The 15166-nt window shown below is 51.5% G+C and overlaps 1 protein-coding gene across 2 annotated transcripts; it reads right to left on the reverse strand.

Annotated features, from left to right (window-relative positions):
* Window positions 1-454: 454 nt before the first annotated feature.
* On the reverse strand, window positions 455-6348 carry LOC142069163 (uncharacterized). 2 transcript variants are annotated; one of them, XM_075119604.1, is made up of 4 exons: window positions 6191-6348; window positions 4391-4729; window positions 4098-4220; window positions 455-3757 (listed from the first exon to the last, which is right to left on the reverse strand). In XM_075119604.1, exons 1-4 carry the CDS (start codon window positions 6255-6257, stop codon window positions 3639-3641), a joined length of 648 nt encoding a protein of 215 aa, XP_074975705.1. In that variant the 5' UTR covers window positions 6258-6348; the 3' UTR covers window positions 455-3638. The 2 variants fall into 2 exon arrangements, with proteins under 2 accessions (XP_074975705.1, XP_074975706.1); XM_075119605.1 differs by lacking the exon at window positions 4098-4220.
* Between the last annotated feature and the right edge of the window lie 8818 nt (window positions 6349-15166).

Consider the following 15166-nt stretch of genomic DNA (forward strand, 5'->3'; position numbering starts at 1 on the left):
AAGAAAGAAAATTAAATAAATGAGTGACGTAGTTACACTGATATAGGGCCGTAGCGTAAACCCGACCTCAGAGTTGTCCCATTGAAATGGAATTATTCACAGCAGTCATTAAAGTTAAACATGCATGTGTCAAGGATCCTTCCCCACTTTGAACTCTAGGGTACAAATGTGGGGACCTGCCTGAAAACCTCCTAAGCTTACTTTTACCAGCTTAGGTTAAAACTTCCCCAAGGTACAAACTATTTTACTCCTTGCCCTTGGTTTTCCACTGCCACCGCCAAACATTTCCCTGGGTTCCTGAGAAAACGTTGTTTGGAAACATCTTTCCCCCCAGAAATCCTCCCAGCCTTGCACCCCACTTCCTGGGGAAGGTTTGGTAAAAATCCTCACCAATTTGCATAGGTGACCACAGACCCAAGCCCTTGGATCTTAGAACAATGAATAAAGCAATCAGTTCTTGAAAAGAAACATTTTAATAGAAGAAACAGTAAAAAGAAAAGAATCACCTCTGTAAAATCAGGATGGTAAATACCTTCCTTACAGGGTAATTAGATTCAAAACATAGAGAATCCCTCTAGGCAAAACCTGAAGTTACAAAAAAGACACACAGACAGGAATATTCATTCTATTCAGCACAACTTCTTTTCTCAGTCATTTAAAGAAATCAGAATCTAACACATATCTAGCTTGATTACTTACTAAGTTCTAAGACTCCATTCCTGTTCTGTCCCCAGCAAAAACATCCCCCAGACAGACACAGACCCTTTGTTGTTCTCCCTCTTCCCAGCTTTTGAAAGTATCTTGTCTCCTCATTGTTCATTTTGGTCAGGTGCCAGCGAGGTTATCCTAGCTTCTTAACCCTTTACAGGTGAAAGGATTTTTCCTCTGGCCAGGAGGGATTTTAAAGATGTTGACCCTTCCCTTTATATTTATGACAGCACGCAAGTGTTTCCAGGGCCAAGATTAAGGCCACAGCGTACGAGAGGTGCAGACGCAAGAAGAGAAGAGCGGTGCAAAAACTGAATTACCACGTGGAACTTGGCCCAAACAATGCAGCATGAAAAATGAACTCATCTTGTTATACAGTAATAGAGCTGGTTCAGAATGGTTTTACACTCACAATGCAACCTTTGAACTAAAAATGCCACTTTGGATTACATTGATCATTTGAAAAAAGTTCCCTTTCTAAAAAAAACATTTTGGATTTCTCTGCCCACTTGAGAGCGAACGTGGAGTTTTTCCCACCAAAACTAAACAAAAGTTTGATAATTCAAAAGATTTGCAAATAAGTTTGAAGAATATGGGGGGGAAGTGGTTTCTTCTTCAGTTTTCATAACCCTCCCCACCCCAGCTATTTTTGACCAGTTCTAATTATGAAGAAATGTCTGTCTGTCCATGAATGATAAATATGTCTGCTCCTGAAACATTTACAAACAATGGCTCTCATCAGGAGCACTGAGGTCACATTACGCAGAGAAACACCCAGGCCTGCAGGGTTCACATTCACAAAGACATAAACCGCCCCAGGCCGGGAATGTCACACACAACACAGCGTGACTGGCCCGGGTTGGTGAGGTGCGTGTTTTGCTGTTGCTGGCAAATTGTGCTTTTTTGAGGTGGGGGGGAGTTATATTTGAAAGGAGTTCTTCATCCTCTCCCACTCTCATCCAGGGGAGACCAGGGCCCACCACTTTTTACTGGCCATAAGTGTGAGCGACTGGATGAGGGGGAAGAGAAGGGAGAGGGGGGGCAGTGTTTTGGGGGCAAGGGGCGGCGTGAAGTGGGAGCTCAGGGAGAAAGATGACATGAGGGGGGGCCTCAGGGAAAGGGGCGGTTTGAGAGGGCAGGACCTTGAGGAGAAGGGGTGGCACAGGGGCTGGGCCACAGTTTGGCTGCCAGCAGCCCCCCCACTTTTAGGAAGCTTTTGCCCATCCTGCCACAAAGGACATTTTTAAACAAAAAATTGTTTCAAGCTGAAAAATCAAAATGGTTTGTTTGGAAAGTGTCTAAACGAAATGCTTCGACTTGTTAAGAACTTGGGGGAGGGGCTGGACGGGAACAATTCAGCAGACCGGATACGAATTCGCAAACTGCTGAATCTGCATTTTTCTCCTAAAATTGGTTTAGATGAAAAGTTTCGGCCAGTCTAGTCCCCACCATTGAGGGGCACCGTAAGAGGGATCAGCTCTTCTAGCTGGTTCCCCAGCCCAAGTCTGTCTCTATATAATGGGTCCCTCCCCGCCACTCCGGTTTAGGGTTGCCAATTTTAATTGGACGGATTCCTGAAGATTTCATCACATGCCATAATCTTTAATTAAAAATTAATCTTGAATTCCTGCAGACTCCCGGTCACCCTGGAGGATTGGCAATGCTGCTCCAGTTTCTTGGGCCACACCCGTGTCCCCACCTAATGGATCCCTTCCTCTGGGTTCCTGGGTGAAGCATCTGTCCTCCATGAGCAGGTCTCCTTCCCCCTTCTCCAGGGCTGGGTCTGGATTCCTGTTTCTGGTTCCCTGGGCCTGGTCCCCGTCCCTGTCACACACTGCGGGGAGCTCAGGTTCCTGTCACTCAGACCAGTTCCACCGCCCACACGATGCTGAGCTGGGCGAGCGTTTCTCTTCGTGCTCAGTTAGGAAGAGGGACCAGACGCTGCGTTAATTACCCCCAGCTGGTCACGCTCCACAGGGAGGCGTTGCAATCACTCCGGAGAGGACAGGGAAATAACACACAGGGACGTGATATAGTTATACCCAGGAGGCCCCAGAGAAGGCATTTCCTGAGGGTCAGACCATGCCCTAGTAGATTATTCCCTGCCGTAGAGAGGGCTAGTTGGGTTTTGTTGGGGTTCACATGGACTTTCATGCCCATAATTTTCTTCTGCTCTCCCTCAAACCCTGTCAGGGTCTCCTCCTGTGGGGAATTCCCTGCTGGCGGCGTGGCTGTGAGTGTGAGGGACTCAGGTGGTGCTGGGTGCGGAGGGACTCAGCGCCGCTGGGCGTGGTTGGAGGTGTGTTCCCTGTGTCCTGGAGTCTGGATTTTAATCTCTGCGTACTGCACGCTCTCGCTCTCCTCGGCCCCCCGGCTGCCGTGGCCCTGTGTTGGACAGACACGCTGTGAGGACGCCGTCACCCCAGATCTGGTCTCTTAATTCAGGCCAATTTAGGCAGCTCCCAGGGAGCAAATCCCACAGTGTTACCCCAGATCGGAGGGGTTGGGAGTCAGGACTCCTGGGTTCTCTCCCCAGCTCTGGGAGAGGAGTGGGGTCTAGTGAGGTAGAGCAGGGGGGCTCGGAGCCAGGACTCCTGGGTTCTATCCTTGGCTCTGGGAGGGGACTGGGGACTGGTGGGTTAGGGCAGGGGGGATGGGAGCAAGGACTCTTGGGTTCTCTCCCCTGCGGAAGAAGGGAGAAGAAAGGAACGTTAAAACGGAGGAGTGTGAGAGAGAGTCTGGGGTGAAGAGGGAAGCTGCAGAGATCTAGGGACGGGAGAAGAAGGAAGGACGTGGGGGGGTTAATTATATAGACAGACAACCCAGCATGGGCCACAACGGACAGACGGCCATTCGGGTGTGTTCACGAGCAGAGGCCCTGGCGCATGGGGGCCAGGAGTTTAGCAGGGGGAAGGCTCCGGTTTCGTATCTCAGCATCTCTTCAGGAGGAGGGTGGCCACCAGGCCAAGGATGAGAAGGAGCCCCAAGGCGATGGCGACCTGGTACAGGAGCTCCCAGCTGCAGCACCCTACGGGGGCAGGTTCTTTACCTGGGAGATGGAGAGGAGCGTTAGGGGATTCTCAGCCCCTTGAGCCAGCCAGTCCCCTGCCCTGGGGCCGGAGAGGGGGAAGGCTGATTCCACCAGGGATGAAATGCAGCCACCTCTGGGGTAGAACGCAGGGGCTGTTTATACAGGGACCCCTCACCCGGCGCTGAGACATGGCCTCTCTGGGGTGGGGTGCAGGGGCTGTTTATACAGGGACCCCTTGCCCGGTGCTGAGATGCAGCGGGCTCTGGGGTGGGGCAAAGGCTGGTTACCAGCCCACAGAGTGATGCCATGGAACCGTTTGGGACAGGAAGTGAAGGCAGAACCCGCGTGGAGCCGTTACCGTTCCAAGGCCGCAGGCTGAGGATGATTCCCAGGGAGAAGAGAACGACGAGCAACAGGGAGATGACGGCTCGGTAAAAGAGGGGCCCCGAAGCCCGACAGACCTCACATCCCCCTGGAAACCCTAGACAATAGAAATGAGGGGTTAGGAGATTCCTGGACCAATGCCCCATGGAGGGGACAGCCCCGTAACCCATTCCCACCACCTCATCCAGCCAGTCCCCCACCCTGGGGCCGAATCGGTGCTGGCACCCCATAGAGGGGAAGGCCCCGTGCCCCCATTCCCCACCTCACCTGTGTCACTCTGGTTTCTCCCCGTCACCTGCAGCTCGGTGCCCGCTCCTGTCCCGCTCTCTCCCTGTTGGATGCTGATCTGACACTGATAGAGACCAGAGTCCCGCTTCTCCAACTCCGACAGGGTCAATGTGGCCTCCCCTTTCTGGAGCAGATCCAGGTCGGACATATTGAGCCGTCCGCTGTAGAAGGGATGGTGAGAATCCAGCACAACCCCGGGTGCTATGGTCCAGATCACTTTTGTCACGCTGCCCTGTCTGTACTTGAAGAAGCAGCTGAGGTTCACGGTCTCGCCGGGGGACGCTCGGAGGACAGCTGGGCTCTGAAGCACTGTGAGACCTTCGTGAACCAAGGCAATAAACATTACAGCAGCAAAGGAAAACTACGACCAGTGATATCAAGACACGCCCCAGCCACCCGAAACCTTAGCAGCACAGAGAGAAGAAGCTAAGGGGAAAGAATTGTGCGTTCCTGTCCCCCTTGCTATTGCTCACAACACTCCCGATAACACACTGCGCAGGGCTTTCACTTCCACCCCAACAGAGACCCAACATCAACACTGCTCTGGGCACGGCAGATGCTCACAGAGACGTTAGATGTCAAATCACTCAGGACAGCTAAGTCCAAAGCAGACTGCGAGGAATTACAAAGGGATCTCACTAAACTGGGTGACGGGGCAACAAAATGGCCGATGAAACTCAATGGTGGAAAATGCAAAGTCATGCACATAGGAAAACAGAATCCCAACTATACATAGAAACTGATGGGGTCTCAATTAGCTGTTACCACTCAAGAGAGATCTGGACAGTTCTCTGCAAACATCCACTCAATGTGCAGCGGCAGTGAAAAAAGTCACCAGACTGTGAGCATCCATTAGGAAAGGGAGAGACAAAAAGACAGAAAATATCCTATTGCCTCTATATAAATCCATGGAATGCCCGCACCTTGGACCCTGCGTGCAGTTTTGGTCGCCTCAAATCAAAAAAAGATACATTAGAATTGCAAAAGGTACAGAGAAGGCACGGGTATGGAACGCTTCCCTCTTACAAGGACCAGGAAACCCCCTTACAAATTAAAGTGGCAGCTGGTCATTTTAACTACACCACAAACATATGCCTCCACTTTATACAATTTGTACTTCAAACTAGAGGGGGTCAGAATTTGTCCTGACGGAACATTTTCCACTTGGGAAATGCCGTCTCATCGAAAGGGTGACAATTGGTTTAAAAATGGGGGAGAGAAAGCATTTTCGATAGGGTCAATAGAGAATTATTTGATTTTGCATTTCCACACTGGTTTGATTTGATATTATTAAGAGGAGTCAATACTGAAATGAAATATTTGTTTTATGGAAACAGAATACTTCTCATTGACCTGATGTGACATATCCATATCTATCTATACATCCATGCACGCATCCTCCACCCCTAGACTTGATAGATAGATACATAGATAGATATTCTTTTTGGGGTGGGATGAATGGGTACATAGATAAAAAGATAGATGAGATGTAGGGGTAGGGTGAATGGGTAGGCATAGATGGATCTAGGGATAGGGTATATGCACAGAGAGGGCTGAATATAGTGGAGTGGGGTAGAAGGACAGATGGACAGACAGAGATGGATCTAGGGATGGGGTAGGTCAATGGATGGACACACAGAGATGGATTAGGGGTTGGGCAGATGGACAGATGGACAGACAGAGATGGATCTAGGGGTTGGGTAGGTGGATGGACGGATGGACACACAGAGATGGATCTTGGGATGGGTAAGTGGATGGATGGATACATAAAATTAGTACCTGCTCCCCAGGTGGGGATGAGGAGGACAGCGCAGAGGACGGTGCTCAGGGCTGGCAGCTGCTCCATGGTCCCTGCTCTCTGGGGAGCTCCGCAGCCCAGCTCAGCTCAGCCTCAGCATCCTCCGGAAATGTCACCTCGGGGGAGGCCGGTGAAAAGTTTTGTGGCCTGAGCTTCTGAGATGGCTGCAGCAAGAGGCTGGGGACGAGGGCTGGACGGGGGCGGGGGGGTGCATTCCCCTGGCCCGTGCTGGGAGGTGACTGGGGTGCAGTGCTTAGAGCAAGGAGAGATATGGGGCTGGGAGCCAGGACTCCTGGGTTCAGTACTCAGTTCATTCTCTCATCTTGGGTCATGCTCCTTACCCTCTCTGGGATATTTTGTCATGAGGAATAACATTATTTTACAGAAAGGAATTTTTGCTTAATATCTTTTATTTTCACATCCTGAGGTATATTTTTTTTTTGCAACACGTATCTCTTGCCATCGGCGTATTCCTTCTAAAAAAACAAACATGCTCCGGACAGTCTTTATCTGCTTTATACAGAAATGTTTTGTACAGAAATGTTTTCCGATGAAGTGAGCTGTAGCTCACGAAAGCTTATGCTCAAATAAATCGGTTAGTCTCTCAGGTGCCACAAGTCCTCCTGTTCTTCTTGTATGAGAAGGGAAACAGGAACACGACCATATTGCTTTCATGGCTAAATGCCAAGATTCCTGTACTATAAACAACAGTGATATCTACATTCAGTTGATGTTAATTGGGTTCCAAACGTTTGCCGGAGCTGACAGATATTAAGGTCGGAAGGGACCATTATGATCATCTAGTCCGACCTCCTGCACAACGCAGGCCACAGAATCTCACCCACCCACTCCTGCGATAAACCTCTCACCTGAGTCTGAGCTATTGAAGTCCTCAAATCCTGGTTTAAAGACTTCAGGGAGCAGAGAATCCTCCAGCAAGTGACCCATGCCCCATGCTGCAGAGAAAGGCGAAAAACCCCCAGGGCCTCTTCCAATCTGCCCTGGGGGAAAATTCCTTCCTGACCCCAAATATGGCGATCAGCTGAAACCTGAGCATATGGGCAAGATTCACCAGCCAGATACTACAGAAAATTCTTTCCTGTATGGATCCAGTAGCTCTTTTCTATAGATCTTGGCAAGATCACGTGAGATATACGGGAATCCTGCTGCAACAGCAGATCCAATCCACTGTTGTTTGAACCAAGTTTTACCTTGAGTTTATAAAGAGATTCAAACACGTTATGGACCATGACTTGGATAAACCATTTCTGTTCTACACTGGTACGGCTTCTAACCCAATACTTGCTGTAATAAATCAGAACCAAGGATAGGGAGCTCTTGGGATGCACTCAGCGATGTTTGTGTCATCCCTTCCTGCATCCATTTTGCGTTGGGGGTGTGAAGTTATGACTGTAATATATCTCATTGAAAGGTGACAGGGCCAGAAAGAGACAATGAACTCCCAGACTGACCTGATCCAAGGCCGAACTTTAGAGGCTGGTTAGAAAGATCTCTAAATGAATAGAGCTTTGAAATGCAACGAGACCGGGCAGTTTAAGGGAACTGCGTTCTTTGGGCTTCTGAGTAACCAGGGAGGTCGTACAGAGGCTGTTTGGGGCTGGCTGGGTAAATCTCAGTATTGGAATATCCACCAGCTGTTGGGGGTTGTCTTCCTCGTTCTGTTTGCCATTTACCCTGATTGAGTGACCTCAGCCGGCTCCCACGGGCACCATCCTCACACTGCAGCTGTGGGGAGAGAATGAGGAGAGGTGGAGCCGGGGGGAGGGCTGGGAGTCAGGACTCCTGGGTTCTATCCTAAGTTCTGGTTCAGTGTGGTCTAGCAGAAAAAGACTCCCATGCCCCCCTGACTCTAACCCCCTAGTCCCCACTCCCATCGCAGAGCTGGGAGAGAACCCAGGAGTCCAGACCCTTTGTCATCCTTCAGTTCAGGTCTGTGCAGAGCCTGGCACGACAGGGGTCCCGATCTTTCCCAGAGGGGAGGGGTCTGTGCAGCACTGAGCAGCATGAGGGAGGGTCCATTTGCGACTGGAACTTTCTGCAGTTTCTGTGGTGGGCTGAAACGTGCCGAGTTGCTCGGGGCTCTGTCTTCACTTTCACCCCTGCGCATCGTGGTGGGAAACAGGAAATTCAGCCTCTTGCATGGCTGCAGCTTCTGCAAAGGTGGCAGCTGGGGGGGGGTCTGGGGGGAGGGGGGACCAGGGGTGAGTTACAATCAGCTACAGAAGTGTCGGAGTCAGGGCCGGGTGCGACGCACAAATAACTGACCACGGTTTCCGTCCCGTGAGCCGGAGTCGATCTCTAGGCGCTCAGCTTGCAGAGCCAAAAATACTTCCAGCCCTCACAGGTGCAAAGAAATCTCTCTAACCAGGGACGGGTGGGACCCATGCCTGAGTCTGCAGAGAGCGTGAGCTGATCGCTCTGAGAGGGGGGAGCTGCCCCGAATGTGATCCAGGCAGTGATGGGAGTGGGCTGGCTCGGGGGGGGGGGGGGGGGTCTCTCCTGCTAGAATTTTACTTTCCACCCAAATTTCCAATTTCTCACCTTTTTGTCCCAATTCAAGAGAAAAAAAAGCGTTAAAATATAGATGGAAAATCTGTTTTCTGAACATCTGATCTGGGAGTGCTTGAAATTCCAACCAACACCCCTTCCTCATGTAGTCTGAGACGGGGTGAACAGCCTTATTTTCCAGCCTTCTGTCACCTCCTCTTCTCTGTTTCAATCTCTCCTCCTACACCGAGTCGGGACCTAGGGTGTTTTCAAAACAAACATTTGCACTGGGGAAAAGTCAGAAGCCTGAAGAAACTCGCCCCGTTCGTTCTGCTAGAACTTTCCTCGCAGCCAGGTGTGTCGTCCATTCACAAGACAGATATATTTCCGAGTGCAAATGTGTTTGTTTCAATAACGTTGATATTTATGTAAGAAGAATCAAATATGTTCCATAAATGCAACTACCACTGGGGTGAAGCTTGACAGGTATTATTATATAGAGAACAATATTTTTATCAAGAAAAATCATGAATTTCCATAAATGCAGCTAGCACTGGGGTGGAGCATATTGTGTCAGCTCTTATATATAGAAGTAAACACACACACAAAAATGCAAATGCACACACACAGTTTTTGGGTTTTTGCATCTCCTCCCTCTGCTGCTGGACAGGACGGGGCAATGTCCTGCTGCTCCGTCGGATCCCCATTCGGCTGTCGGACAGATGGACGGCTCAGCAAGCTTCTCTCTGCTTTTCTCTCCTTCTCCTCACCGTCCACTCGCTCTCCACCTACCTCTTGGCTGTCTGCTGACACACTGACTTTTATACCGCCCTGTCAGGCACAGGCGCCATTCCGTGGGTGCTCTGGGGCTGTAGCACCCATGGGGGAAAATTAGTGGGTGCTCTGCACACACCAGCAACCAAGCTCCCCCCCCCCACCTCACCTCACGTCACCGAACCTCCGCCTCATCCCCTGAGCACGCTCTGTCCCTGCTTCTCTGCCCACCTCCCAGCACTTGCTGCCGCAAAACAGCTGTTTCGTGGCGGAACAAGCTCCGGGAGGGAGGGGGGAGGAGCGGGGACTCAGCGCACTCAGGGGAGGAGGCGGAGAAGAGGCAGGGCAGGGGCGGGGATTTGGAGAAGGGGGTTGGAATGGGGGCAGGGAGGGGGCGGAGTTGGGGCGGGGCCTTTGGGAAAGGGGTTGGAATGGGGGCGGGGCAAGGGCGGAGTCGGGGCGGGGCCAGGGGCAGATGGGGGTCGAGTTGGGAGGCCACGGTTGGCTCCTCTGCTGCCCAACTGCCCGCGTTCCAGACGGTCCGTTCTGTTTTTAGCCCGCAGCCGTTGTTTCCCTCAGCGTTCGGATCGGCTGACCTTTGCCCCCCTTCGCTTTTCCCGCCAATTCTACCTGTTAGCGCTGTGGGATCTGCCGCTCCGCGCGTGGGCCTGACTCTTGCTCGTTTACAATGAAAGCCAGGGATACACCATGGAGCCCGGGGGATTTCTCTGGCATCAGCATCCTCCACGCAGGTGTTCGACCTGCAAGTTATTGCACCTGGTTTCTCACGTTTAGACAAAAAGGGAAGCAGCTCAGGGGTAGCATAAGGAAATCTCTAAATTCGGGGTCAAGAGTTCATCAGTTTCTGGTGCGTTACTCAAGTGAGTTTCGTCTCCATATTTTTCAAAGGGGACGTGTGTTTGTTTCATATCTAGAGAGGAACTGACTGATTTGCGAACACTTCAGCTGTGTCTGTAACAACCTGATGTTCCAGGAGAGGAGAAGTGGAGGGGAGGCCAGGAGGCCACAAGGAGGGCGGAAGTGACGTGGAAGCGGTGTCACGCCGCCTGCCACGATGGGGCGTTTGCCCACAGCCTTGGTGCAAAGCCCGACAGGCTCCGGGTGGGAAACAGGAGGCCTCGAGGGAAAGTTTCGGGGTGTGTTTGGTTCTGCAGCGGTTAAATGGCCCCAAGGAGAGCAGGTGGTGGGGGAGGGGGACAGAAGACCGTCCATGGAGTGGGCCCAAGGCAGGGCGGGAGTGGACCGGATGTGGCGTCAGGACTATGGACGACTTGCCCACCGTTGGGTGCCACGCTCTCGATGATCCGGGTGGGAAAGACGAGGGGGAGGGTTCCGGGGTGTGGTGGGTCCCGCAGGACTTAAAGGGGCGGGGGGGCGGGTGAAACTGGGATTAACGCTCCAAAGGGAGGGGGAGACAGTGGAAGTGGATCTCAGTGAGGGCGGAAACAAACTGGAAGTGGCATCGACCCCTCTAACCTCAACGAAGGACTTGCCCATAGTTCCTCATGGGGTCCGGGTGGGAACCAGGAGCCGCGTTGGAAGGTTCCGGGATGTATTTGGGGGGTATCAGAAAGGGAGTGAGTCCCCTTCCCCAGGCCAGGGACGATGGGGAGGTGATAGGTGGGGAGGGGAGAAAAGTGCGGGAGGGACAAAAGTCCCACAAAAATGGTAAATACCCAAAGGGGAAAAAAATCAAAGACCAATTTGCCCCCTGGTGTTTCAATTACTTCTCAACATTGCTGGTTGATTTTCCCCAGTGATTTCTATTAAGTTCCTTCTTTTTCTCGCTTTTTTCCTTCTTCCCCCACTCATCATTTAAAAAAATAACATTTGCGGGGGAGGCAAAATTCCAATTTACAGGGGAGAAAAGATTTTCATGAAAAAAAGTATTGTTTTGGTGGGGGGGGGAGGGAAATGTCCCAATTTTCAGGGATAAAATGAAACATTTTCACTGGGCGGGGGGAGGATGATGTTTCAGAACAAAATATCATATTTTCAGGAAAATATCATTTTTTTTATACGGAAAAAGGTTGATTTTCAGAAATGATTGTAAGATTTTGGACCACGACAAGGGGACTGAAGAGAAGAGGGAAGTGAGGGAGAAAAAGCAAAAGTTTTTACCCAAACACATTTTTTCTAAAAACTCTGAAAACAGACAATTTTTCACACAAAGAAATTATTTTATTTTTAGACCAAAAAAAATCACTTTCTTTGAGCAAGTCCAGCCGGCTGGAGCAGTCATGCTGGTCACTCAGACCAGTTCCACCGCCCACACCATGCTGAGCTGGGCGAGCGTTTCTCTTCGTGCTCAGTTAGGAAGAGGGACCAGACGCTGCGTTAATTACCCCCAGCTGGTCACGCTCCACAGGGAGGCGTTGCAATCACGCCAGAGAGGACAGGGAAATAACACACAGGGACGTGATATAGTTATATCCAGGAGGCCCGGAGAAGGCATTTCCTGAGGGTCAGACCATGCCCTAGTAGATTATTCCCTGCCGTAGAGAGGGCTACTTGGGTTTTGTTGGGGTTCACATGGACTTTTACGCCCATAATTTTCTTCTGCTCTCCCTCAAACCCTGTGAGGGTCTCCTCCTGTGGGGAATTCCCTCCTGGCAGCGTGAGTGTGAGGGACTATGGTGGTGCTGGGTGCGGAGGGACTCAGCGCCGCTGGGCGTGGTTGGAGGTGTGTTCCCTGCGTCCTGGAGTCTGGATTTTAATCTCTGAGTAGTGCAGGCTCTCTCTTTCCTCAGCCCCCCGGCTGCCGTGGCCCTGTGTTTGACAGACACACTGTGAGGACGCCGTCACCCCAGATCTGTTCTCTTAATTCTGGCCAATTTAGGGAGCTCCCAGGGAGCAAATCCCACAGTGTTACCCCAGATTGGAGGGGTTGGGAGTCAGGACTCCTGGGTTCTATCCCCACCTCTGGGAGGGGACTGGAGACTATGGGGTTAGAGCAGGGGGGATGGGAGCCAGGACTCCTGGGTTCTATCCCTGGCTCTCGGAGGCAAGTGGGGGCTGGTGCGTTAGAGCAGGGGGGATGGGAGTCAGGACGCCTGGGTTCTCTCCTCTCACTGTATTGTACCAGTCCTTATTGGCACCCGGAGACCAGACCCAAGCACTGTATGGAACAGGGCCCAGCCTGCATTGTCTCACCTTCGGCTGCCGCTGGCGGGGCTGCGAGGGGGGCGGCGCTGCGGAAGAAGGGAGAAGAAAGAAACGTTAAAACGGAGGAGTGTGAGAGAGAGTCTGGGGTGAAGAGGGAAGCTGCAGAGATCTAGGGATGGGAGGAGAAGGAAGGACGTGGGGGGTTTAGATATATGGACAGACAGCCCTGCATGGACCCAGAGGACAGACGGCCGCTAGGGTGCGTTCACTAGCAGAGTCCCTGGCCCATAGAGGCCAGGAGTTTAGCAGGGGGAAGGCTCCGGTTTGGTACCTCAGCATCTCTTCAGGAGGACGGTGGCCACCAGGCCGACGATGAGAATCTGCCCCAGGGCGATGGCGACCTGGTACAGGAGCTCCCGGCCGCAGCACCCTACGGGGGCAGGTTCTTTCCCTGAGCGATGGAGAGGAGCGTTAGGGGATTCTCAGCCCCTTGAGCCAGCCAGTCCCCTGCCCTGGGGCCGCAGAGGGGGAAGGCTCCATGCCCCCATTCCCCACCTCACCTGTGTCACTCTGGTTTCTCCCCATCACCTGCAGCTCGGTGCCCGCTCCTGTCCCGCTCTCTCCCTGGTGGATGCTGATCTGACACTGATAGAGACCAGAGTCCCTCTTCTCCAACTCCGACAGGGTCAGCATGACCTCCCCTTTCCAGAGCAGATCCAGGTCGGACACATTGAGCCGTCCTTTATAGAAGGGATGGTGAGATTCCAGTATGACTCCGGGTGCTCTAGTCCACCTCACATTGACCGCGCTGCCCGGTCTGTTCTCAAAGGAGCAGCTGAGGTTCACGGTCTCGCCGAGGGACGCTCGGAGGACAGCTGGGCTCTGACGCACTGTGAGACCTTCATGAACCAAGGCAATAAACATTACAGCAGGAAAGGAAAACTACAACCAGTGATATCAAGACACGCCCCAGCCACCCGAAACCTTAGCAGCACGGAGAGAAGAAGCTAAGGGGAAAGAATTGTGCGTTCCTGTCCCCCTTGCCATTGCTCACAACACTCCCGATAACACACTGCGCAGGGCTTTCACTTCCACCCCAACAGAGACCCAACATCAACACTGCTCTGGGCACGGCAGATGCTCACAGAGACGTTACATGTCAAATCACTCAGGACAGCTAAGTCCAAAGCAGACTGCGAGGAATTACAAAGGGATCTCACTAAACTGGGTGACTGGGCAACAAAATGGCCGATGAAACTCAAGGGTGGTAAATGCAAAGTCATGCACATTGGAAAGCAGAATCCCAACTATACATAGAAACTGATGGGGTCTCAATTAGCTGTTACCACTCAAGAGAGATCTTGGAGTCGTTGTGGATAGTTCTCTGCAAACATCCACTCAATGTGCAGCAGCAGTGAAAAAAGTCACCAGACTGTGAGCATCCATTAGGAAAGGGAGAGAGAAAAAGACAGAAAATATCCTATTGCCTCTATATAAATCCAAGGTACGCCTGCACCTTGGACCCTGCGTGCGGTTTTGGTCGCCTCAAATCAAAAAAAGATACATTAGAATTGCAAAAGGTGCAGAGAAGGCACGGGTATGGAACGGCTTCCCCCTTACAAGGACCAGGAAACCCCCTTACAAATTAAAGTGGCAGCTGGTCATTTTAACTACACCACAAACACATGCCTCCACTTTATACAATTTGTACTTCAAACTAGAGGGGGTCAGAATTTGTCCTGACGGAACATTTTCCTCTTGGGAAATGCCGTCTCATCGAAAGGGTGACAATTGGTTTAAAAATGGGGGAGAGAAAGCATTTTCGATAGGGTCAATAGGGAATTATTTGATTTTGCATTTCCACACTGGTTTGATTTGATATTATTAAGAGGAGTCAATACTGAAATGAAATATTTGTTTTATGGAAACAGACTACTTCTCATTGACCTGATGGGACATATCCATATCTATCTATGCATCCATGCACGCATCCTCCACCCCTAGATCTAGATAGATAGATACATAGATAGATATAGATATTCTTTTTGGGGTGGGATGGATGGGTACATAGATAAAAAGATAGATGAGATGTAGGGGTAGGGTGAATGGGTAGGCAGAGATGGATCTAGGGATAGGGTATATGCACAGAGAGGGCTGAATATAGTGGAGTGGGGTAGAAGGACAGATGGACAGACAGAGATGGATCTAGGGATGGGGTAGGTCGATGGATGGACACACAGAGATGGATCTAGGGGTTGGGCAGATGGACAGAAGGACAGACAGAGATGGATCTAGGGGTTGGGTAGGTGGATGGACGGATGGACACACAGAGATGGATCTAGGGGTGGGGTAAGTGGATGGATGGATACATAAAATTAGTACCTGCTCCCCAGGTGGGGATGAGGAGGACGGCGCAGAGGACGGTGCTCAGGGCTGGCAGCTGCTCCATGGTCCCTGCTCTCTGGGGAGCTCCGCAGCCCAGCTCAGCTCAGCCTCAGCATCCTCCGGAAATGTCACCTCGGGGGGGGCCGGTGGAAAGTTTTGTGGCC

This window comes from Caretta caretta, chromosome 14, assembly GCF_965140235.1.
Source record: "Caretta caretta isolate rCarCar2 chromosome 14, rCarCar1.hap1, whole genome shotgun sequence".
Taxonomy (NCBI): Eukaryota; Metazoa; Chordata; order Testudines; family Cheloniidae; genus Caretta; species Caretta caretta.